Genomic DNA, 27,111 nt, shown 5'->3' with positions numbered 1-27,111 from the left:
CTCCTCCACCCTCTGGAATCTCAGCTGATCTAGGAATCGTCTCATCCCCTCTTCCCCCGCTGGGGGCTGGGATCTGTACAGCTCTTCATAAAAGGCCTTGAATACCTCGTTTATTTTCGTCGCACTCCGAACCGTGGCTCCCCTTCCATCTTTGACTCCCCCTATTTCCCTCGCTGCCATCCTCTTACGGAGCTGGTGTGCCAGCATCCGACTAGCCTTTTCCCCATACTCGTAGGTCGCCCCCTGCGCTTTCCTCCACTGTGCCTCCGCCTTCCCTGTGGTCAACAGGTCAAACTCCGTCTGGAGCCGTCGTCTTTCCCCAAGTAATCTTTCACCGGGGCCTCTGCGTATCTCCTGTCCACTCTCAAAATCTCCCCCACTAACCTCTCCCTTTCCATACCCTCTGTCTTCTCCCTATGAGCCCTAATGGAAATTAGCTCTCCCCTGATCAACGCCTTCAACGCCTCCCATACCACCCCCACCCGCACCTCCCCGTTGTCGTTGGCCTCCAAGTACCTTTCGATACACCCCCTCACCTTCCCACACACCACCTCGTCCGCCAGCAGTCCCACATCCAGCCGCCACAACGGACGTTGGTCCCTCTCCTCTCCCAGCTCCAGTTCCACCCAGTGCGGGGCATGGTCCGAAACGGCTATAGCCGAATACTCCGTCCCCTCCACCCTCGGGATGAGCGCCCTACCCAGAACAAAGAAATCTATCCGGGAGTAGGCTTTGTGTACATGGGAGAAGAAAGAAAATTCCCTGGCCTGCGGCCTTGCAAACCGCCATGGGTCCACTCCCCCCATCTGATCCATAAACCCCCTAAGTACCTTGGCCGCCGCCGGCCTCTTTCCAGTCCTTGATTTGGAGCGGTCCAGTGCTGGATCCAACACTGTATTAAAGTCCCCTCCCATTATCAGGCCTCCTATCTCCCGGTCCGGAATGCGCCCCAACATGCGCTTCATGAATCCTGCATCATCCCAGTTCGGGGCGTATACGTTTACCAACACCACCCACGTCCCTTGCAGCCTACCGCTCACCATTACATATCACCCTCCATTGTCCGCTACAATAGTCTTGGCCTCAAATGACACCCGCTTTCCCACCAATATTGCCACCCCTCTATTCTTCGCGTCCAGTCCCGAGTGGAATACCTGTCCTACCCATCCCTTTCTTAACCTGACCTGGTCCGCCACTTTCAGATGTGTCTCTTGGAGCATGGTCACGTCCGCCTTCAGTCCCTTTAAGTGGGCCAGTCCCGTGTCCACGCCTCCCTCACCCTCCAGTCCCCCAGAGGGGGGACCCCCGTCCCGACCACCTCTTCTGTGTCCCTTTCGGCCAGTGCAGCAGCATCCCACCCCCCCCCCCCAACCCCCGCGCGCGGGAAAAAAAAACGCGCTTTCCAAAGCCCGCTCCGCCCCCTCTGGCGCAGCTCCTGTCGCGGCCTTGTCTCTCTCCCCCAGCCCATGTAACATTTCCTGCGCGTGATTGACCCCCTACATACAACAACCATCACACATCAAACCCCAAAACATCCCCCCCCCCCCCACCCTCACAAACCCTCAGTTAGAGTCCAACTTTTCGGCTTGTACAAAGGTCCACCCCTCTTCAGGCGTTTCGAAGTAATAGTGTTGGCCCTTGTATGTGACCCACAGTCGCGCTGGCTGCAGCATTCCGAATTTCACTTCTTTCCGGTACAACGCCGCTTTGGCCCGGTTGAAACCCGCTCTCCGCTTTGCAACCTCCGTGCTCCAGTCCGGGTATATTCGGATCTCTGCATTGTCCCACTTACTGTTCCGCTCCTTCTTGGCCCATCTCAGGACCCACTCTCTGTCCGTGAACCGGTGGAACCTCACCACCATCGGCCTTGGCGGCTCATTTGCCTGGGGCTTCTTCGCCAGCACCCGATGTGCCCCGTCCAACTCCAGCGGCCTCGAAGGGGCCTTCGTGCTCATCATCGCCTCGAGCATCGTTCTCGCGTATGCCCCGGCATCAGCCCCCTCCACTCCCTCAGGGAGACCCAGGATTCGCAGATTCTTTCTCCTCGACCTGTTCTCCAGGTCTTCGAGTCTTCCCGCCCACCTCTTGTGTAGCGCCTCGTTCTGCTCCACTCTCACCGCCAGGCCCAAGAGCTCGTCCTCGTTCTGACTGACTCTTTTCTGTACCTCCTGGATCTTAGCTTCGTGGGCCTTCTGCGTGATCCCGAGTCTTTCAATTGCCGAAAGCATAGACGCCAACATCTCTTTGCGCATCTCCTCGCGCTGCTCCTCGAAGCAGCGCTTGATGAACTCATGCAGCTCCCCTTTGTCCCTGGCCGCCGCCATTTTGTTTTCTTCCCCTCGCTTCTCCCGTTGCTCCAGTGCCGCTCCTTTGGCCGTTACACTTCTGGTCCGTTTCATAGAAGTTTGCAGTGTTTGCTTCACCAATCTGCCCCAAAAAGTCTATGGAAACTCCTGAAAAAGGTCTGAGAGTCGGCTCCAGACGGGAGCTGCCGAATGCGTGACCTACTCCTCCATGGCCGCCACCAGAAGCCTCGTCCCTGCTTCTTCAATGGCCCTGGTAGATCTTTTCCCGGGTGTTCCCTCTGCTGCTAGAATTCACCTTTGATAGAGTCAAGCCAGATTGCAGCTTTAAGCTTGCCCTTCCCCCGCCTGCATGCTGGAAGAGGCCCTCGTCTACTGCTGCAGCTCAAGCCAAATCTTTCACTGTTTCTGCCGGTCTGGTAGCCAAAAGGCACAACACTCCTGGGGGACACTGTCAGGGGAATGCTGCAGCCTTCTTCCCACACCGGGAAATGTCAAACAAATGCCGTGGGGGCCCTGTAAAAGAGCCCAAAAGTCCGTTCCAAGCGGGAGCTGCCGAATATGCGACCTAGCTCTGCATAGCCGCACCCGGAAGTCCCCACCCTGGTTTTCTTAATGGTTCCTTTCCTGACATTGGAGTTACGGGTTGCCCAGAAAAATAATCATCTTTCAGCATGGCAGTGAGGACAACTTCAAGGTCAGAATAGAACTTGTTGGGGCAAAACACTGATGTCATAGATTACGGTTGAGCTGTCGGTGAAGCGTCGCAAACCTTTCAATTATACAACAGGTTATTGGCAGTGCAATCAAGATTCTATTCTGGGGCAGCACGGTGGCGCAGCGGTTAGCACTGCCACCTCACGGCACCAAGGTCCCAGGTTTGATCCTGGCTCTGGGTCACTGTCCGTATGGAGTTTGCACATTCTCCCCGTGTTTGCATGGGTTTCACCCCCACAACCCAAAGATGTACAGCGAAGGTGGATTGGCCATGCTAAATTGCCCCTTAATTGGAAAAAATGAATTGGGTACTCTAAATTTATATAAAAATAAGTTCTATTCTTTTTTTTTTAATAAATATTTTATTGAAAATTTTTGGTCAACCAACACAGTACATTGTGCATCCTTTACACAACATTATAACAATACAGATAATAATGACCTTTTTTTATATAAACAAAAAACAACAAATAAATAAATATTAAATAACAAAAATGAAAACTAGCCCTAATTGGCAACTGCCTTGTCACAGGCTATACCCCCCCCACCACCCCCCCCCCCCCCCCCCCCCCAAGTCCTGGGCTGCTGCTGCTGCCTTCTTTTTTCCCCCATCTATCTTTCCGCAAGATATTCGACGAACGGTTGCCACCGCCTGGTGAACCCTTGAGCCGACCCCCTTAGGACGAACTTAATCCGCTCTAGCTTTATGAACCCCGCCATATCATTTATCCAGGTCTCCATCCCGGGGGCTTGGCTTCTTTCCACATTAGCAATATCCTGCGCCGGGCTACTAGGGACGCAAAGGCCAAAACATCGGCCTCTCTCGCCTCCTGCACTCCCGGCTCTTGTGCAACCCCAAATATAGCCAACCCCCAGCTTGGTTCGACCCGGACTCCTACTACTTTTGAAAGCGCCTTTGTCACCCCCACCCAAAACCCCTGTAGTGCCGGGCATGACCAAAACATATGGGTATGATTCGCTGGGCTTCTCGAGCACCTCGCACACCTATCCTCCACCCCAAAAAATTTACTGAGCCGTGTTCCAGTCATATGTGCCCTGTGTAATACCTTAAACTGAATCAGGCTTAGCCTGGCGCACGAGGACGACGAGTTTACCCTGTTTAGGGCATCTGCCCACAGCCCCTCCTCGATCTCCTCCCCTAGCTCTTCTTCCCATTTCCCTTTTAGTTCGTCCACCATAGTCTCCCCTTCGTCCCTCATTTCCCTATATATATCCGACACCTTACCATCCCCCACCCATTTCTTTGAGATGACTCTGTCCTGCACCTCTTGTGTCGGGAGCTGCGGGAATTCCCTCACCTGTTGCCTCGCAAAAGCCCTCAATTGCATGTACCTGAATGCATTCCCTTGGGGCAACCCATATTTCTCGGTCAGCGCTCCCAGACTTGCGAACTTCCCGTCCACAAATAGATCTTTCAGTTGCGTTATTCCTGCTCTTTGCCACATTCCATATCCCCCATCCATTCCCCCCGGGGCAAACCTATGGTTGTTTCTTATCGGGGACCCCCCCAATGCTCCGGTCTTTCCCCTATGTCGTCTCCACTGTCCCCAAATCTTCAGTGTAGCTACCACCACCGGGCTCGTGGTGTAGTTCCTCGGTGAGAACGGCAATGGGGCTGTCACCATAGCCTGCAGGCTGGTCCCCCTACAGGACGCCCTCTCTAATCTCTTCCACGCCGCTCCCCCCTCCTCTCCCATCCACTTACTCACCATTGAAATATTAGCGGCCCAATAATACTCACTTAGGCTCGGTAATGCCAGCCCCCCCCTATCCCTACTACGCTGTAAGAATCCCTTCCTCACTCTCGGAGTCTTCCCGGCCCAAACAAAACCCATGATGCTCTTTTCTATCCTTTTAAAAAAAACCTTCGTGATCACCACCGGGAGGCACTGAAACACAAAGAGGAATCTCGGGAGGACCACCATCTTAACCGCCTGCACCCTCCCTGCCATTGACAGTGCTACCATATCCCATCTCTTGAAATCTTCCTCCATCTGTTCCACCAACCGCGTTAAATTTAGCCTGTGCAATGTGCCCCAATTCTTAGCTATCTGGATCCCCAGGTAACGAAAGTCTCTTGTTACCTTCCTCAACGGTAGGTCTTCTGTTTCTCTACTCTGCTCCCCTGGATGCACCACAAACAGCTCACTCTTCCCCATGTTCAATTTATACCCTGAAAAATCCCCAAACTCCCCAAGTATCCGCATTATTTCTGGCATCCCCTCCGCCGGATCCGCCACATATAGTAGCAGATCATCCGCATATAAAGATACCCGGTGTTCTTCTCCTCCCCTAAGTATTCCCCTCCATCTCTTGGAACCTCTCAGCGCTATCGCCAGGGGCTCAATCGCCAGTGCAAACAGTAATGGGGACAGAGGACATCCCTGCCTTGTCCCTCTATGGAGCCGAAAATATGCCGATCCCCGTCCATTCGTGACCACACTCGCCACTGGGGCCCTATACAACAGCTGCACCCATCTAACATACCCCTCTCCAAAACCAAATCTCCTCAACACCTCCCACAGATAATCCCATTCCACTCTATCAAATGCTTTCTCGGCATCCATTGCCACTACTATCTCCGTTTCACCCTCTGGTGGGGCCATCATCATTACCCCTAACAGCCTCCGTATATTCGTGTTCAGCTGTCTCCCCTTCACAAACCCAGTTTGGTCCTCGTGAACCACCCCCGGGACACATTCCTCTATTCTCATTGCCATTACCTTGGCCAGGACCTTGGCATCCACATTTAGGAGGGAAATTGGTCTGTAGGACCCGCATTGTAGCGGATCCTTTTCCTTCTTTAAGAGAAGCGATATCGTTGCTTCAGACATAGTCGAGGGCAGTTGTCCCCTTTCCTTTGCCTCGTTAAAGGTCCTCGTCAGTACCGGGGTGAGCAAGTCCAAATACTTTCTGTAAAATTCAACTGGGAATCCGTCCGGTCCCGGGGCCTTTCCCGTCTGCATGTTCCTAATTCCTTTCACCACTTCTTCTACCGTGATCTGTGCTCCCAGTCCCACCCTTTCCTGCTCTTCCACCTTGGGAATTTCCAGCCGATCCAAAAAATCCATCATTCTCTCCCTCCCATCCGGGGGTTGAGCTTCATACAATTTTTTATAAAATGTCTTGAACACTTCATTCACTCTCTCCGCCCCCCGCTCCATCTCTCCTTCCTCATCCCTCACTCCCCCTATTTCCCTCGCTGCTCCCCTTTTCCTCAATTGATGTGCCAGCAATCTGCTCGCCTTCTCCCCATATTCATACTGTACACCCTGCGCCTTCCTCCATTGTGCCTCTGCAGTGCCTGTAGTCAGCAAGTCAAATTCCACATGCAGCCTTTGCCTTTCCCTGTACAGTCCCTCCTCCGGTGCTTCCGCATATTGTCTGTCCACCCTCAAAAGTTCTTGCAGCAACCGCTCCCGTTCCTTACTCTCCTGCTTCCCTTTATGTGCCCTTATTGATATCAGCTCCCCCCTAACCACCGCCTTCAACGCCTCCCAGACCACTCCCACCTGAACCTCCCCATTGTCATTGAGTTCCAAGTACTTTTCAATACATCCCCTCACCCTTAGGCACACCCCCTCATCCGCCATTAGTCCCATGTCCATTCTCCAGGGTGGGCGCCCTCCTGTTTCCTCCCCTATCTCCAAGTCTACCCAGTGTGGGGCATGATCCGAAATGGCTATAGCCGTATATTCCGTTCCCCTCACCTTCGGGATCAATGCCCTACCCAACACAAAAAAGTCTATGCGCGAATAGACTTTATGGACATAGGAGAAAAACGAGAACTCCTTACTCCTAGGTCTACTGAATCTCCACGGGTCCACACCTCCCATCTGCTCCATAAAATCCTTAAGCACCTTGGCTGCTGCCGGCCTCCTGCCAGTCCTGGACTTCGACCTATCCAGCCTTGGTTCCAACACCGTGTTAAAGTCTCCCCCCATTATCAGCTTTCCCGTCTCTAGGTCCGGGATGCGTCCTAGCATTCGCCTCATAAAGTTGGCATCATCCCAGTTCGGGGCATACACGTTTACCAAAACCACCATCTCTCCCTGTAATTTGCCACTCACCATCACGTATCTGCCCCCGTTATCCACCACTATAGTCTTTGCCTCGAACATTACCCGCTTCCCCACTAATATAGCCACCCCCCTGTTTTTCGCATCCAGCCCCGAATGGAACACCTGCCCCACCCATCCTTTACGCAGCCTAACCTGGTCTATCAGTTTCAGGTGCGTTTCCTGTAACATAACCACATCTTCTTTAAGTTTCTTAAGGTGTGCGAGTACTCGTGCCCTCTTTATCGGCCCGTTGAGCCCTCTCACGTTCCACGTGATCAGCCGAGTTGGGGGGCTTCCTACCCCCCCCCTTGTCGATTAGCCATCACCTTTTTCCAGCTTCTCACCCAGTTCCCACGCATCTGTATCTCCCCCAGGCGGTGCCCCCCCCGCCCATCCTCTCCCGTACCCACTCCCTCCTTTCCCCAGCAGCAGCAACCCAGTAATTCCCCCCTCCCACCCCCCCCCCCGCTAGACCCCCCGCTAGCGTAATTACTCCCCCCATGTTGCTCCCAGAAGTCAGCAAACTCTGGCTGACCTCGGCTTCCTCCCGTGACCACGGCTCGCACCGTGCGACGCCCCCTCCTTCCTGCTTCTCTATTCCCGCCATAATTATCATAGCGCGGGAACCAAGCCCGCGCCTCTCCCTCGGCCCCGCCTCCCATGGCCAACGCCCCATCTCCTCTCCCTCCCCACCTCCCCCCATCACCACCTGTGGGAGAAAGAAAAGTTACCATACCGCAGGATTAGAACATAAAACCCCTCTTCGCCCCCCCCCCCATTCGCCCCACCACTTTGTCCAAACGTTCTTTTTCATAATCCACTCATTCCAGTTTTTCTTCTACAATAAAAGTCCACGCTTCATCCGCCGTCTCAAAGTAGTGGTGCCTCCCTTGATATGTGACCCACAGTCTTGCCGGTTGCAGCATTCCAAATTTTATCTTCCTTTTGTGAAGTACCGCCTTGGCCCGATTAAAGCTCGCCCTCCTTCTCGCCACCTCCGCACTCCAGTCTTGATAAACGCGGATCACCGCGTTCTCCCATTTACTGCACCGAGTTTTCTTCGCCCATCTAAGGACCATTTCTCTATCCTTAAAACGGAGGAATCTCACCACTATGGCTCTGGGAGTTTCTCCTGCTCTCGATCCTCGCACCATAACTCGGTACGCTCCCTCCACCTCCAACGGACCCGTCGGGGCCTCCGCTCCCATTAACGAATGCAGCATCGTGCTCACATATGCCCCGACGTCCGCCCCCTCCACACCTTCAGGAAGGCCAAGAATCCTCAGGTTGTTCCTCCTTGCGTTGTTTTCCAGTGCCTCCAACCTCTCCACACATCGTTTCTGGTGTGCCTCCTGTATCTCCGACTTCACCACCAGGCCCTGTATATCGTTCTCATTCTCGGCTGCTTTCGCCTTCACGACCCGAAGCTCCTGCTCCTGGGTCTTTTGTTCCTCCTTTAGCCCTTCGATCGCCTGTAGTATCGGGGCCAACAACTCTTTCTTCATTTCCTTTTTTATCTCCTCCATGCAGCATTTCAAGAACTCTTGTTGTTCAGGGCCCCATATGAAACTGCCACCTTCCGACGCCATCTTGGTTTTTGCTTGCCTTCCTTGCCGTTGTTCCAAAGGATCCGCTGCAATCCGGCCACTTTCCTCTCCTTTTTCCATCCGTGTCCAGGGGGAACACCCTCCTGGTTTACCGCACGGTGTTTTTAGCCGTTAAAATTGCCGTTGGGGCTCCTATCAAGAGCCCAAAAGTCCGTTTCACAGGGAGCTGCCGAAACGTGCGACTCAGCTGGTCATCGCCGCACCCGGAAGTCAAATAAGTTCTATTCTAACTCTGTGGACATGAGGTTTGCTGTCAACCTTGCCTTTCCAATAGAAGGTGCATCTTCCTGCTTGTTCCATTAGCTGCCCCTCCCCAGGATGGTGGGTTGTGGTAAAGGTGGACATATCAATTTGGAGTCTTGATGGTTCACATGATACGATTGCAGTTTTGCTTTCCAGATGGTCATTATTGAGATTATCCTCATTCCAAGGAAAACATTTCAAGTTTTTCTTTCTTTGACCACAAATATGGTGATCCAACAGGGTGTATTTTAGGACCTCTTCTCTGTTCCCCCCCATTTGGGATGAGCAGAGGGTATCTGAAGCGGACTGCTCAGTCACAGATGCTGCTGCCCAAAGACCCTTTGTCCCAATACCGGTATCCAACAATCTTCATGCATCACCATGGGACTTGATAGGTGGACCCTGGTAGAAGTCTGCACGTGACTTTGTCTCATGTGAGTGCCCGAATAATCTTGGTGAGTTGTTGGTCGGATTTTGGTAACATGTCGAGCCACGCTGATGGGGACCACCTTGAGCTGCAGCTGCCTTCCACCTTCACAGCCAGTGCGATGCAGTCTTCCTTCACCTGTTCTGCTGTTGAGATGCTTTTGGGCCACATTTTTGTCAGGAACCTCCCTTGACCTTGCCGCCACAAGTGGACTTACAGGAGCGAGAAGCATCCAATAGCATTGTTCAAGGTAACATCAAGGCCTCTACATCACATTAAGGTGGAGATCCGTGGAGAGTTTGGCCATGAAAAGGCACCAGTGTGTTTATCCCTTACATAAATTGCATTTCTGAAATAAATATACAGCTGTTGTTATCTGACCATTGTTTCTTGTTTTATTCGTAACAGTCTTCAGTAATAACATTTGTAGCACTATTAATCCAGTTCAATGTTGCAATTTTGTACAGCACCACCAAATGATAGGAGTCGGTAGTCTTGCAGAAGAATGCTGCTATATACATTAAGGTTCAAGGTTCCTATTGCATCTTTCCATCCGTGCCACCCTACTCCTGACCCTGATCCCAAATTAATCATGTCCCATTGTAGCCATTTTATGGTTTATAATTATTGTTGATTTCTATCTGCCTTCCCTCCATTCTTGCCCAACGCAGTGCCTTGTGCTCATCTGGTAATTTTTTACATTGCTTTTCCAACATATGGGGCTGGAGTTTCCCAAAATGGGATTATGTCCCCATGCCGGCATGAAAATGCTGCCGTTTCACACTGAAGATTTCTATGAAAAAAGATCAGCCAATTCGCTCATTTTTTTCACTTTCATCTGCAGGGGGCTAGCAGGGACCCAGAGTGATTCACACAGCTTTAGCTGCAGATACGGGCCCCCGCACCTCCGGTTTTGAGTCCGCGCATGCGCATAGCGGCGGCCTCTGACGGCCGCGCCAAGTGCATGGTGGACTCGGACCGTGGAGGCAGATGAAAAATGTAGGCTCCCAAAGATCCGACCGCCCTGATCTGTTCCCTCGGCCGCCTATAAGGTCCCCTCCCCGCCAAGGCAGCCGCAGACTGAGTCTGCAGCCGCCACACGAGCTTCCCAAACAGCGATAGGTGGTGATAACCATGCTGTCGGGAACTCGGCGGGTCGGGTGCGGAGGATCGCTGGGCGGGCCTCTGGCAATGGCCCCCCAGCGATTCGGAGTATTCTCGCGCCCCGGAGAATCGCTGGGTCCAATTTCGGCATGAAATTGGATTCTCCGCCCCTGCGCCAAACGTGATTGCGGAGAATCCAGCTCATGTTCTGTGATATTGAGGATCTAATTCCACCCCAGTATTATGAAAGTTGCAGAATACTTTGAAACAAAATGAGAAATCAACTGAAACGTTGCCAGAACTGAGCATTAACATTTTCAACAGTGCATAGTGATGCTTGGTTAGATTTAAAATTTGAGTGGCTGAATGTTTTAATTACCCTATATCTCTTTGAAAGTTCATATATAGAGCTACTGCATAATTCATTTCAAGAAGTCTTCGAACCGTTTACTTTTTTAAAGGCAGATGTTCAAAAAAAGATGGAAACCCTTGATAATGAATACAAAGAGAATATTGAATTAATTAGAGCCTTCCAGATACTGCAGCACAAGAATTGTGCATTACTTGAAGAAATCGAAGAGCACTTTCAGAATTATGGCTATGAACGCTTGCACAGAAAAGATAAAGGTAAATGAGCAAATTTGTCCACTGATTTACTGTGATTATTTTTAAAGAATCTTTAGTATGAAACATTGTGACTTGCTGTAGTTGTCATAATATACACCAGTATATCATGGTGCAGACACACACACTGATGGACACACAGCGAGACCAATCAACACACACAACACTGCAGCCAATCACCAGTTAGAGCACACTCACTATATAGACAGAGGGCATCAGAGTTCCCGCTCATTCGGGATGCAGCTTCTCAGAAGGACCGAGCTTACAACACAGATCTTCACCGTGTGCTGAGTGCATAGACTGGTTAGGACAGGCATAGGTCTTTAGTTTAATCTAACATCGTGTTAACCCACAGTGAAAGTATGTTCAACAGTTTCTAACTTAATAAAATAGTGTAGTACTATTTTAAGTGTTGGTGGCCTGTATGTGTTCCACGGATCCAGAGCACCCAACACATCAGTAGTGTTATGTTCTCCGTATGTTCCAGAAAGGTATTATAACTTGCTAATACAGTGAAGTTCATAGGAGTTACGCCCCCGCAGAGCGTGAATGGGGAACATGCTTTTGGATGGGACACATTTAGATAGGTTCCAGCCATGCGAGGGCAGCATTGGTTTGGGCAGTTATTTTACAGCAAATTGTGGTGCAGTACCTGTATACAGCAGATGGTGGAGCCTCTGAGCAATACATGTGAAGATTAAAAATTGAATAGAGCTGTTATTGCGACTCTGGACCCAACGATTCGGACATTTCTAGGTTAGTCGCTTCAGTTAGGCTACACATCATCTGAAACCATTCCAGTCTCTGCTCCGTCGTGGCTGCCGTCTCCCTGAGTAAAGAGAGAGGGAGAAAAAATTCTGGATGAATGAACATTGCTCATGCAATGGATGTGCGATGTACAAACCAAAAGTGAGGGAAAACCTGAAACAGGAAGTTGCAAAGGGTGGGATTTTACTGTGTAAACAGAAGTTTACATAATCGAACTTGCACAACAAAATTCACAGTTGTGTATGTGCTATCGGTATTCCCTATGTACCATAGTGACTTGGTCCAGATTTAAGTATACTGTTTTTAAAAACTTTCCCTCTTTCTGCACCCAAAATTTAATCCATAACATTATAAACTAAATTGTAACCTACAAAATGTTACAAACTGTGGAATCAATGTTTTATTCCATGGAACCTATATTTCAGAATAATAATTATTCAACTGGCTATTATTTGACTGTGAAGTTCTCCCCGTGTCTGTGTGGGTTTCCTCTGGGTGCTCCGGTTTCCTCCCACAGTCCAAAATATGTGCAGGTTAGATAGGGTTACGGGGATAGGGTGGGGGACTGGGCCTAAGTAGGGTGCTCTTTCGGAGGGTCAGTGCATACGATGGGCCAACTGGCCTCCTGCACTGTAAGGATTCTGTGAACTATCATTATTTCAAGTAGTATTCTACATGCACCCATTTCAAAATAATATTTAGTAAGAATTGCTGAATCAGTATTCATTGAAATTATGAACTCAGCAACCATTTATGCCCAAATAGATGGTTGCCATGGGATCCCCTCTAGTTCCTGCAAACATGTTTGCTGGACTTCATGAGAAACGTCTTCAATGCAATGACATCTAACCTCCTACAACTTGCATATTTCTGATATGTGAATGATATGTTTGCTGTATTTAAAGACTTAACTCCATGTAGTAATTTCTTTGCATTACTTAATGGGCTCCATCCTGCATTCAAATTCACCGTTGAATTGGAACATCCAAATGAACTCCCTTTCCTTGGCTTACCAGTTAAGAAATCTGCCAGCGAGTTCTTTACCGTAGTCTACCACAAGCCTATCTTCACTAGTCAGTACACACGTTGGGATTCTTAGTTCCTCATGCCAGGTCTTTTTTTTAACATATTTTATTCAAAACATGTATAAAAAGTTACAACACACACACAGTTCAGGAAACGAACTTCCCAATACACAACTCTACAGTTTGTACCAATTTTTCAAACTCCCCCTCTCTCGTCCCACGACGAACAACTCCTCAAACACAGTCAAGAACATCTCCCACCTTGTCTTGAAACCCTCCTCTGAACCCCTAAACTCTTATTTAACGTTTTCCAGCCGAAGAAAATCATATAAATCATCCAGCCAGGCCACTGCCCCTTGTGTTGCTGACCGCCACTCCAATAAAATTTGTCGCCGGGCAATCAGAGCGGAAAAGGCCACAACATCGGCCTTCCTCCTTTCCATCAGTTTTGGCTTCTCCAATACCCCAAATATTGCCACCAAAGGGTCCGGCTCAACTGCCTCCCCCACTATCCTTGCTATCGCCGCAAACACTCCCGCCCAGAATCTCTCAACATTTCACAGCCATAAGACTGGTCTTATTGGCAACCTTGTAAATAAGGCCTGGGCCATTTGCTCATCATGCAAGCTTGATGCTGAAATAGGGCGCATCCTGCAGGATAATGGCTTTTCTGGTCAGATAATTTTGCACTGTCCTCATACAAACTCATGAACAGACTTTTGGCCCTGAAAAGTGTGCAGTCTACTTCAAATTACCCTGAAAAAGCAAAATGCATTCTCCCTGTGTCTGCATGGGTCTCACCCCCACAACCCAAACGATGTGCAAGGGAGGTGGATTTGCCACACTAAATTGCCCCTTTATCAAAATTTTGAGCAACAGGCAAAGCTATCTGTTTCACACTACCACTTAGCTGTAACAATATGAGTCTTGTTCGCCACTAACCGGATGCTGTCTTCAAGCCAAAAGGATGTTCTGCCTAGCACACAAATGAGTAATGTGGTAGATAATAATCTTTATTGTCACAAGTAGGGTTACATGAAAAATGAAATGAAGATCGCTTATTGTCACAAGTGTGGTGATGTGCATCACTGTAAATACATGTAAGCTAGACAGACACTAGAGGGAGCACCAGAAACATCTCACACACACACACTCAACCAATAGATAAGTTAGATAGGAGGTGACCAATGGACATTCACGATACACAAGGAGGTGACACGACCACAGGAGGCATTACACCAACCCATATATAAAGGACACCACACACATGATCAGCCCTTTGGCCAGTGGAGACAGTCAGTGAGGAGAGGCACAGGGTTGATTCATTATCACACCCACCACATGGAAGACAGCAGCTGGTTAGTCAGTTTAGGTAGCTACAATAGGATTAGCAGTAGTGTCGAACTCCAAGTTATAAAAGTGTACATAGTGTAAATAAATGAGTTGAAGTTATTTACACGTCTCGACCTTCCTTGACAAATGCAACACAAGGAAGCCGCTTATGTTACAAAGGAAACATAACAAAACAGCAAGTAGGCTTCAAATGAAGTTACTGTGAAAAGCCCCTAGTCGCCACATTCCGGAGCCTGTTCAGGGAGGCTGGTACGGGAATTGAACCGTGCTGCTGGCCTGCCTTGGTCTGCTTTCAAAGCCAGCGATTTAGCCCTGTGCTAAACCAGCCCCTTAACACTGCATTAACACTGCAATGAAGTTAATTATTAGTTGCCACATTCCGGTTTCTGTTCGGATACATGGAGGGTGAATTCAGAATGTCCAAATGACCTAATAGCACATCTTTTTGGGACTTGTGGGGAAAAATCGAAGGAAACCCCCACAGACACAGGGAGAACGTGCAGACTCCGCACAGGCAGTGACCCAAGCCGGGAGTCAAACATGGAACCCTGGGGCGCTGAGAAGTAACGGTGCTAATCACTGTGCTACCGTTAGATGAATTTCCGTGCCAGTGTAATGCTCGGTATGTCGACCGTAAGTCCCAAAGACTGGTGAACTGTATCAAACAGCATATCCCAGTTGCTGTTCGCAACGAGCAAAGGTATAGGCTGTATCCAACTAGCCAATGCTTTGCAGACAGAAAGAACATGTAACATTGTGCCTGTTTCAATCTTTTGCTGATTCATTCTGCAGGGTAATGCCATGATCAATCTGGGTCAAGCTGCCTGGTTTAAATTTCAAGCAATGCTTTAAAAAGTTTCCAACTTCCATGCCGTGATCTTTCAAAATCCAATTAAGCTGTAAAATAGGAGTCAAGCATCCAATAGGGCAGATTTTGCAAACGCACACATTGAGCCAGACATAGGCTATCAGTTATGCTGAAGCCATTGCCTTTGATCCTGTCATCAAATCTATTCCCCCGTCATCAACTCCATTTCCCTCCCAGCAATTGCCTGAGACTGAAACAGATTGTTTGCAGCTTTAGTGTCATGTTTGCCCCGAAGATGAGGTTTCAATTATGTATCATGCAATCACTAGCACAATTTAATTCCATCTTATTTCATCGCTTGAGAATGCTGCTTTCTCAGCTCATCTACTGAAACCCTCGTGTGTGCCTTTGTTAATGCTGACCTGACTCTCCAATCCATGGTGGTGGTGGGGAAATTAAGGAAAAGGGAAGTGGAAAATCTCCAAATAAAATGCATTTTTTTTCCTCCCAAGGAGCAGAGATGGAATTGATGAATACTGTAATGGATGGGATTGAAAATTCTGAACCTGAAAGTGAAGATCAAAATGATGAAGTTGTCACTCCATCACATGATAAACCTTTGCTGAATGACTCCTTGCGTACCCCTAAGCTTGAAGATTTTGGACTTGGTCACATGATGTTTCAAAATGCATGGGGGGTGCCAGAATGTAATCTACCTTCAAATCCCCAAATCACTCCAGAATTCTCTGGAAATAGGCATTCTTCAACATTACAATGCCCAATTATGCCAAAGACACCAAAATGCGCATTAAGGCTGGATGATGAGATGCTCCTCACTCCGAAGTTGGAACATTTTGGTATCACCGAACATACTGGTTATGTAAATGACTTTACTTTGGCACTATACAATAAATGTGCTCAACCAGAAATCAACAGGTAATGGTTTTACGATGTTTTTAGAAATAATTGTAATTTGGGTTACTATTGTTTCCAGTAACCTATGTGATTGTGATTATTCTACCTGATTTAGAAGCACATCATTAGTGAATAGTTTAGTGCATACCTAAATTTTAGTTGGATTAAATTTCTCCCCATTACCCCCTGCCGCCCCCAAACGTTCAGAATAGAATTGATCTGCTTTTAGAAATTCCAGTGACATGTTTGCGCTGTTGTCCATATTCTCAAATGTATCATTTGCAATAGCAATGGTTGTTTGTATGTTTATTTGAACATGCTTGCCCCTGTGTGATTAAAAATTGAACTAGAAGGCATTGTTTTAAGCTATCTTTCATCATAATGGCAGGGCACTTAAATGTAATTTTCTGAATATAATGCACCCTCAAATATAATACACACCTAGACTTTCACAGTACTGCGATCAAAATGTAGTTATTCCAAGTGGCCTGATGGGTCCGTTGCAAGTGATGGACGTAGCTGTGGCAGGCTCTGGGACATTTTAAGAATGATTCCTGCACTGCTTGCCTCTTGCATGCTTTATTACATAGCATACCAATTAACATAGTTGGGCCATGAGCATCAAAATAATTACCCCATAAGAGGTTTTGTTTGATATCCCACTTATGATGCCAGATGAGTCCTTTGGTGAATTTAAAGCCTTGCAATCCCCAGGTGGTTTGCCTCTGGGGAGGCCCATCCTCAAGTGAATCTTATTTTTAAAAAACTCTGCAGAATCATTGTTTAACCCTCTTGCAAGCAACAGTTTTCTTTTGTATCCTCCCTGTTTCCTTGAGCAGTTCCATCCTTCTGCTCTCACATCGTCTCAGGCAGGAAAACTGAGATTTGGCCCGAGTTCCTCCTCTGTGCCCAAACCTTTGGCATGGGAAAAATAGTCAACTCCAAACAGGATTGACTGCATTCTCCATGAATCCCACTTACTGGTCTTAAAACCTACCTTTTTGACCAAGCTTTTGGTCATCTGGCCATTTATTAGAGCAGCTTTAGTGTGTTGGGGTTATGTGTATGCCATTTACTTTGCATTTATGACCAAGGTTAGGGAGAAAAATTTAATATTTGCATTATTCACCCCCTCATTCCATCCCAGAGAAATAGCCATTTTAAGTTTTATTGTATAATTAACCGTTGCCAGTAACGTTGTATGTATTGCATTTGTCACTACTCTTGCCTAATGAGGATTAATTTACAGCAGTATGATTGTGTTGGGTTTTTTTTTTTTTGCCCCCCCAAAAGCAAATTGTTTTCCAGTTGTAATCCTATACCAACAATTAAAGATGACCCCTGGCAAGCATCTGTGTCCAAACAGGTTGAAACGGATTTATCTTCTATGACACACCAGGCATCCAACCGTAAGTACGGGGCTGAATATTTCAAATATTTGAGAGTAAAACTTCTATTACTGAATAATATTAGACCTACAGAATGAATTGGTAGACCTACTAACCGGTTGCATTTAGGCTGCAAACCCAATCCAAACATTCAAATTAGTAGGCAGTACAAAGACAAATTGTAAAGTGTCCATTGCTGAGATTTTGGCACTCTTTGGATTTTTCATAGAGCATGGTTTACTTTCAAAAACCTCCATGCAATTTGATCAAATTGGTAGATGGTGCCAAAGTAGGACAGGCTTTTGAATCCATGGGGGGGGACCAAGAGTGACACACAGTTGAGGTCAAAGAAGCATTCAATAATGATCTCAGGAGGTTGGTCTGAGGAATACCCAACTAGGACAAACTATCGCCCTGATGGTTTCAATGCCATGATGGTTCAGACTGCAATACACAGAAGGGAGTAATAGAACAACACCGTATTGGTGGATTAAACTCCAACAGCCAATTTCTTCTCTCTAAGCATAGTGAGTTGATCTTGTCATCACACACAATGTTACAACTAGTTGATAAACATAAACAACATGGATGCACCCTAGATCTGAACATTGGCACGTGTTAAACTACATTATTGTATAACTGAGCAATCAAGGATATGCACTGTACCTGTTGCCTTAGTTTGAGCAGCCTTCAGCACCTCTTTGGCTTGTCAGGAGCATCATGTCTTTGAAGATGATACCTAATGCATTATGACAGTCAAACCACCAGGAAACCTGATGTAACTATCCTTTTTTAAATTTGGAGTACCCAATTCTTTTTTTCCAATTAAGGGACCATTTAGCATGGCCAATTCACCTACCTTGCACATCTTTGGGTTGTGGAGATGAGACCCACGCAGACACTGAGAATGTGCGAATTCCACACGGACAGTGGCCCGGGATCGAACCCGGGTCTTCAGCGCCGTGAGGCAGCAGTGCTAACCACTGCGCACCATGCCGCCTCTGATGTAACTATCCTAAAGGATGCAGCCAAGAGACAGGAACTGGAACAAAAATGTGAGTTTGCTGGTATCCCAGAAGATAACTTCAAGAATCTTCAGTGTCTATGTCAAGGGAAGTCACTTGGGCACTGCACTTGATTCATCCAGCGGAAGCACCAAAACATTTCTTTTATAAATTTAGAGTGCCCAATTCATTTTTTCCAATTAAGGGGCAATTTAGTGTGGCCAATCCACCTACCCTGCACAGCTTTGGATTGTGGGGGCGAAACCCACGCAAACACGGGGAGAATGTGCAAACTCCACAAAGACAGTGACCCAGGGCTGGGATTGAACCTGGGACCTCGGCGCCGCGAGGCAGCAGTGGAAACCACTGTACCATCGTGCTGCCCTGGAAGCACCAAAACTGCTTGATAAGACCATGGTGGAGCCAAATTACTGGATGATCTGTACAATGCTTACAGATCTTACATAAATGGTGAAAAATCACCAAGAAGAGCCAAATATCATCAAGCAAAACATGCTGTAGACAAACCTGAGAGATGAGGTACCAGTGGGAGGCGAACAATAATAATCACTTATTGTCACACAAGTAGGCTTCAATGAAGTTACTGTGAAAAGTCCCTAGTCGCCACATTCCGGCGCCTGTTCGGGGAGGCTGGTACGGGAATTGAACCCGCGCTGCTGGCATTGTTCTGCATTACAAGCCAGCTGTTTAGCCCACTGTGCTAAACCAGCCCCTAATTATGAAGTTACTGTGAAAAGTCCCTAGTCGCCACATTCCGGCACCTGTTCGGGTAAGCTGGCACGGGAATTGAACCCGTGCTGCTGGCCTTGTTCTGCATCACAAACAAGCTGTTTAGCCCACTGAGCTGAACTAGCCTACCAAGACTGCAGAGCTTCAGGAAGCTGTTGATAAGCACAAACTGAACTCCATGAAGGTCTCAAATGTTCTGACTCCCAAGCCAGTGGTTGACACCCATCCTCTTGGCAGATTGCGGTCAGCTCCTAACAAAGAGGCATGAGATACTTGTTGGACAGAGTTCTTTAACAATCTACTGAACCAAGAATCAACAATGCAAGAATGCCATTTAATCACTTCCACAGCTTCACATTCTCAGAATCACATTGTTACCGGGCAGAAGGTGGACATTTGGTCTATCGTTCTGCTCTGGCTCTCCAAACGAGCATCATCATGATTTGTGCCTTTCCCCTGCCTTTTCCTGTACACCTGCACATCATTTCTATTCAAGTATTCATCTAATGCTCTCTTAAATGCCTCGATTGAACCTGCCTCCACACAATTCCAGGGAGTGCATTCCAGATGCGAACCACTCATTGTATGAAAGGTCCCAACCTCTCCAATCTATCCTCATAACTGAAGTTTCTCATTCCTGGAACCATTTTTGTAAGCCCCTTCCGCACTCTCTCCAATGCAATTACATCCTTCTTGCAGTGTGGCACCCAGAACAGTGTACACTATTCCAGCTGAGGTCTAAATAGTGTCTTATACAAGTTCAACATAACCAACTTGCTCGTTATTCTATACCCATATCAATAAAGCTTGGGATACTATATGCTTTATTTATTACTCTTGCCACCAGTCCTGTCATCTTCAATGATCTATAATATGACAATCTTTATTGTCACAAGTAGTCTTACATTAACACTACAATGAACTTGCTGTGAAAAGCCCCTAGTTGAAACACGTCAGCGCCTGTTCGGGTACACGGAGAATTTTAAATGTCCAAATTACATAACAGCACGTCTTTCGGTACTTGTGGGAGGAAACCCACGCAGACACACTGAGAACATGCAGACTCCGCACAGACAGTGACCCAAGCCGGGAATCAAACCTGAGACACTGGCACTGTGAAGCAACAGTGCTTGCCACTGTGCCGCCCCACACCCAGGTCCTGCATTCCTTTCAGAATTTTACCCCTTATTCAATATTGTCCCTTTGTGTTCTTCCTACCAAAATGCATCACCTCACAGTTCTCCTCATTAAACTTTATCTGCCCACTCCAACTTGTATATGACCTTTTTTAAGTTCTACACCGTCCCCTTCACAGTTTACATTACTTCCCACCTGCAAAGTTTGAAACTGTCTCCTGCACATCAAGATCTACATCATTAATACGATTTTTTAAAAAAGTTAGAGTATCCAATTCTTTTTTTCCAATTAAGGGGCAATTTAGTGTGGCCAATCCACCCACCCTGAACATCTTTGAGTTGTGGGGGCGAATCCCACGCAAACACGTGGAGCATGTGCAAACTCCACACGGACAGTGACCCAGAGCCGGGAATGAACCTGAGACCTCAGCGCCGTGAGGCAGCAATTCTGGCCACTGCGTCACCGTGCTGCCCTCATTAATACATTTAAGGGAAGATTTGTGAAGGGTAGTCAAGATCATGAAATGTTATATAGGGTGAGTAAGTAGAAACGTTCAAGTTACAGAAGGAATGGTGACTAGGGGGCACAAGATTTATAGTAACTGGTAAAAGAGCCAGATGTCCATGAGAAACGAAAAAATGAAGTGAGTTATGATGATCTGGAATGCATTGCCTGAAGAAGTGATGGAAGCAGATTCAGTAATAACTTCAAAAGAGAATTGGATAAATACTTACACGGGAAACATTTGCAAAGTTAGAGGAAAAGAGCAAAGAAATGAATACTAATTGGATGGCTCTTTCAAAGAGCTTGCAGTGGGATATGGGCTGAATGGCCTCCTGTTGCACATCGTTGCGATTCTATGGTTCACTCTAATAGGCCTCCCAAGTTTGGGCAAACATATTGAATGTTGCTTCTGGTGTGAAATGACAGAAGCAGTGTTTGAGTACGAGAGGTCTCTGGAATTATGTTGTTTTTTTTCTGTTTAAAATCTCCCTTTGTCGGCTTCACAAAAACAGATAATCTGGTCATTTCTCATGTTTGTGGGAGTTTGCTGAGCATAAATTAGATGCCACATTTTGTACATTACAGCAGTGACTACACTTCGAAAGTATGTTATGGGCCAGGGTTTAGAGAACCCCAAAGTGTATCATGGAGTTCACCTGACCCACAACTTTTAATAGATTGTGGTATGGGGAGCACACGGCCCACTCTACAGGTGTGGTGCAGCAGACATCTAACCGTATTTGTTAAAGCCAAACAGTGTTTATTCTATGAACTCAAATTAACCTTTTTAAAACAGAGAGTGAACATTTAGCAACCATCAATTCAAATGCAACCCCCAAAGAATACAATACTAAGTAATCCTTAATAAATTCCCAAACAACATCCAGAAGGCAAAAGACCCTTTTAACACAGAGGTCAGGTTTAAATTCTCTAATGAGAGCAGTTATTCCTTTGCAATCACCCAAATAAACACTCTTTAGCTTGTAGAGAGATCCATGCACATCTGCTGGCTTTCACTGCAGCTCTTTTCTCTGAAAACAAAACTAAAACCTCATTCAAGAGCAGCCTGCTCAAAAACGAAAGTAAAGCTGACAGACAACCCAGCTCCACCCACTCTGACATCACTGCAGTATTAAACACCCATTTCCTAAAGGTACACCTACTACAGTTATTCTATAAAAACACCCATTTCTTAAACGTACTCTCACATGACACCTCCCCCCCCCCCGCCCCCCCCCCCCCCCAAGAAAAGAAATAAACCATCAACTTCAAGATGGTTTCATTTTTCACCTTTTCACTATCCTTTAAGAAATGCACACAGTAAATATACATTTTTGTGTCAAAAACCAATGCACGCAAACAGGTATAATAATATAGTCCATTGTTGTTTGTTCTTCCACCAATTGGAATCCTTCTCGATTGACAGTCTCTTTGAACAAGAAGGTCTCTGCACGATCCATCCATTTCTCTACGCCTCGGCATTTCTCTTTAATACTTTAGTTCAATCTGATTACAGAGTCCCTCGTAATTCTCCAACACAGGAGCATTGGTTATCACAGCTTTCAGGCAGTCACATGCCTGTTGAAACTCCGCTGTCCACTGAACTTTTCGACGTTTCTTCAGCAAGTCCATAAGTGGAGCAATCACGCTACAAAACGTTTGCACAAATGTTCGATCAAATCCACTCATGCCAAGAAATCGCATTCTTTCCCTTTGTGTCGAGGGTATTGGAAATTCCTCAATAACTTGTCTTCACATCCTGTGTGACCATTCGACCCTGTCCAATTGTATGGCCAAGGAAAGTGACTTGGGCTTTTCCAAATTCACTTTTGGCTTGGTTTATCACCAAACCTGCCTCCTGAAGTCGATCGAATAACTCCATCAGATGTTTTAAATGTTCTTTCCATGTCTGGCTGAAAATTACTAGATCGACGATGTATACCGCACAACTGGGTAATCCTGAAAAGAGTTTGTTGGTTAACCGTTGAAATGTGGCTGGGGCGTTTTTCATGCCAAATGGCATAACTTTGAATTGGTATGTACCATCTGAAGCTACAAAAGCTGAAATCTCCTTCGCCCTTTCGGATAAAGGTACCTGCCAGTAGCCTTTTAAGTAAATCCAATTTTGAAATAAAAACGGATTGTCCCACTTTCTCAATGCAATCCTCCAAACGTGGAATAGGATAAGAGTCCGTTCTTGCAACTGCAATAACTTTTCTATAGTCCACACACAACCGTTGGGTACTGTCTGGTTTAGGCACCATCACTGTGGGTGAGCTGCAACCCACTTCAATTATGCCATTTGTAAGCATACACTCAATCTCTTTGTTAACCTTTGCCAATTTTAACGGATTAAGTCTGTAAGGATGTTGTTTGATTGGAACAGCATTTCCCACATCTACATTATGTATAGCTATTTTAGTACTTCCCAATTTATCTCTACAAACTTGACCACGTGATATCAATAACTCGGGTCAGTCCGTTTTTCCTCTGGAAGGTAACTTAACAATTCATCCCAATTTTTAAGAACATCCTCATTTTCCAATTTAATTTGAGGTATGTCAAATTCACAGTCATCTGGATTTGGTTCGTCACTTTGAGTTAGAATCATTAAAACCTCCTCCTTTTTCTCTCGAAAGAGAAAATGCTGGAAAATCTCAGCAGGTCTGGCAGAATCTGTAGGGAGAGAAAAGAGCTAACATTTCGAGTCCTATGACTCTTTGTCAAAGCTCCTTTTCTCTCCTTCCCTTTCAAAGTATCTTAAAAGCATATTCATATGACACACTCGGTGAGTTTTTCTTCTATCTGGCGTTTTTACCACATAATTCACCTCATTTAATTCCCTTTCGATCTGATACGGTCCACAAAACCTTGCTTTTAAATGTTCACCTACCACTGGTAACAACACTAAAACTCTATCTGCACTGGCAAAACTACGAACTTTCGATTTCTTGTCCGCTACCCGTTTCATCACATTTTGTGCAACTTTTAAATGTTGTCCAGCCAATTCACCTGCTCTATTTAATCATTCCCTAAAATTTGACATGTAATTCACGATTTCTCACTCACCAATTTTTCCTTAATCAATTTAAGTGGTCCTCTTACCTCATGACCAAAAATTAGTTAAAAAGGACTGAATTTGGTTGTCTCATTAGGTGCATCCCTAATTGCAAACAGTACGAATGGAATTCCTTTATCCCAATCCTCTGGATAATCTTGACAATAAGCCCTCAACATTGTCTTTAATGTCTGATGCCACCTTTCTAACGCTCCCTGCGATTCTGGATGGTACGCAGTTAATTTAAATTGTTTTATTCCTAAGCTATCCATAACTTCTTTGAATAACCTTGAGGTAAAATTTGATTCTTGATTCGATTGAATTTCTGTGGGTAGTCCATATCTAGTAAAGAATTTAAGTAACTCCTCGACAATCTTTTTAGCTATAATATTGAGTACTGGAATGGCTCTGGAAACCTAGTAAACACATCCATTATCGTCAAAAGATATTGATTCCCACTTTTCGTTTTAGGAAGCAGTCCTACGCAATCAATTAGGACCCTTGTAAAAGGTTCCTCAAATGCTGGGAGGGGTATTAAGGGTGCTGGTTTTATCACTGCTTGAGGTTTCCCTATCACTTGACATGTGTGACATGATTGACAATATTTAACTACATCTTTATGTAGTCCAGGCCAATGAAAATGTTTTGAATTTTAGCTTGAGTTTTCCTTATTCCCAAATGACCTCCACTGGTACCTCATGTGCAACTCGCAACACCTTCTTTCTATACCCGACCGGCAATACTACTTGATGAACTTCTGCCCACTTTTCATCCACCTGAATATGTAAAGGTCACAATTTTCTTATCAATCATCACTTTTACGGTAATGACACTCTGGTATACACTCCGATTCCTCTTCTGTATATGCTTTCGGATACATCCGTTTTATTTCTAAATCTTTCTGTTGTAACTCCGCCAATTTTCCTGAACTAAAAATCTCCGCCTCATCCTCCACCTGGTCTTGTTCTTTTTCAACCATCTGATCAAAAATCGTTTCTGATAATTCTGCACTTCAACTTCATCTTCACTCTTTGATTTCTCCTCTTGTCTTACCCTGTGACTTTGCGACCTTGTTACTACACAATCCAGAAAAATCCCAGGATACTCCCCTTCAACACTTCAGTTGTCTGATTCTCCACTGGCTTATCAACCACAGTAGGCATCACTCCCACCTGCGATCCAGCTATATCATTACCCAAGATAAAATGTATTCCTGGTCAAGATAGTTTCTCTATTACTCCTACTACCACTTCAGCACTCTTCACTGGACTTTCCAACCTTCCCTTATATTATGGAACACTACTCCTCTCACCCTAAGTTCCACATATTACCAACTTTCCTGGCAACTTTCTTCCCAAACTACATAACTCCTCATCTCTTACCATTAAAGATTGACTAGCTCCTGTATCTCTTAAAATTGTGACTTCTTTACCTGCTCCTCCTGATACATATGAGTAAACTTTATTCGCAAAGAGATGTGGCACCTTCTTATCAATCACCTCTTGATGAGGAAATACAATCTTTTGCACCTCCTTCGCTTCACTTGGGCTTTCCTTTACCACTTTAACAAACCCCACTGTCTTATCCTGTTTTACCACATCAGCCTTCCCAGTGCTTTTCTTTAACCACCAACACTGTGACTTTACATGGCCTAGTTTATTACAGTGAAAACATTTGAAACTTTTCATTTCTTTTCCACCCTGCTGGATTTCTTTGTAATCTGAGGTACACTCTCTTTATTGCCTCCCATCAATTTACCTTTACCACTTGAGTATTTCTCATGTCCACAGTTTCTATCCCTCACAAGCTGAAACTGATGTCAGAAGCCAAGCTTTGATTTATGAACTAATTTGTAATCATCTGCCATTTCTGCTGCTAACCACGTAGTTTTAACCCTCTGCTCTTCCACATGAGTTCTCACTCCATCAGGAACTGAATTTTTAAACTCCTCCAAAAGCACAATTTCTCTGAGAGCTTCATACGTTTGGTCTATTTTCAAAGCCCCTATCCACCTATCAAAATTACTCTGTTTTAGCCTTTCAAACTCTATGTATGTTTGACCAAATTCTTTCCTTAAATTTCTAAACCTTTGTCTGTAGGCTTTAGGCACTAGTTCATATGCACCTAAGATGGATTTTTTCACCTCTTCATTCATCCCCGATACCTCCTCCGGTAGTGATGCAAACACTTCACTAGCCCTACCTACCAGCTTTGTTTGAATCAGTAATACCCACATGGCCTGTGGCCATTTCATTTGTTTAGCTACCTTCTCAAATGAAATGAAACAGGCTTCTACCTCCTTCTCATCAAAACTTGGCAATGCTTTGACATATTTAAATAGATCCCCACCAAGCCTTCGGCTATGACGCTCTTTCTCACTATCCTCATCGCTATCAACCAACTGTATGTTTCCCTTTACATCTGCCAATTTTAACTGACTGTCCTGTTTCATGGCCGTTTTCTGAAGTTCAAACTCTCTCTTATCTTTATCCCTGATCTGTATCTCCATTTCTTTTCTTTTTGTTCTGCTGGGGCTATTCTTTCTTTTCTCCTTTCTTCTCTCTCCTTTTTTCTGTCCTCTCTATCTCTCTCTCTTTCTTTTTCCTCTCTCTTTCGTATTCAAGCTGCTTTAATTCTTTCTCATGTTCCATTTGTTTAATTTGTAACTGAATTTTTGCCATTTCCAATGAGTCAAACTGTATCTCAGGCAATTTTAAATGCTTAGCCACCGCTATAATGACCTCATCTTTTCACATTTTGTCAGGTAATGTTAACTGCAATGTTTTTGCCAAATCTAACAGTCTGCTTTTCGTCTCTGTCCGTAAGGTACTGCGTGTGACCGTCTCCACCGCCAAAAACTTCAGAGCCTCTGAAAGAGGCATTGTCCACAACGCACTCCCCACTGAAACTGGAATTCCACACCTGAAAAGCAACCACAATATGCTCACCCCTCACTGTCTAAGTTCACAAAGCCAATTCAATAGATAGACTGTTATCCCAGACGAGCCCCCAATTTGTAATGGGCCAGGGTTTAGAGAACCCCGAAGTGTATCATGGAGTTCACCTGACCCACAACTTTTAATAGATTGTGGTACAGGGAGCACACGGCCCACTCTACAGGTGTTGTGCAGCAGACATCTAACCAGATTTGTTAAAGCAAAACAATGTTTATTCTATGAACTCAAATTAACCTTTTTAAAACATACAGTGAACATCTTAGCAACCATCAATTCAAATACAATCCCCAAAGAATACAACACTAAGTAATCCTTAATAACTTCCCAAACAACATCC

General features: G+C 45.9%; 1 protein-coding gene across 3 annotated transcripts in view; it reads left to right on the top strand.

Moving 5' to 3' along the window:
* ska3 (spindle and kinetochore associated complex subunit 3) overlaps positions 1-27,111 on the top strand; it is an 88,965-nt gene that overhangs the window by 23,855 nt on the left and 37,999 nt on the right. For all 3 annotated transcript variants that reach the window (XM_072476843.1, XM_072476845.1, XM_072476844.1), the window contains 3 exons: positions 10,945-11,110; positions 15,574-15,997; positions 17,270-17,385. In XM_072476843.1, coding sequence (XP_072332944.1) covers positions 10,945-11,110; positions 15,574-15,997; positions 17,270-17,385 — 706 coding nt within the window. The remainder of the gene's footprint in view (positions 1-10,944; positions 11,111-15,573; positions 15,998-17,269; positions 17,386-27,111) is intronic.

The sequence above is a fragment of the Scyliorhinus torazame genome, chromosome 15, assembly GCF_047496885.1.
Source record: "Scyliorhinus torazame isolate Kashiwa2021f chromosome 15, sScyTor2.1, whole genome shotgun sequence".
NCBI classification, from domain to species: Eukaryota; Metazoa; Chordata; class Chondrichthyes; order Carcharhiniformes; family Scyliorhinidae; genus Scyliorhinus; species Scyliorhinus torazame.
The sequence above is the reverse complement of the archived record's forward strand: the minus strand, read 5'-3'. Positions and strand labels throughout refer to the sequence as shown.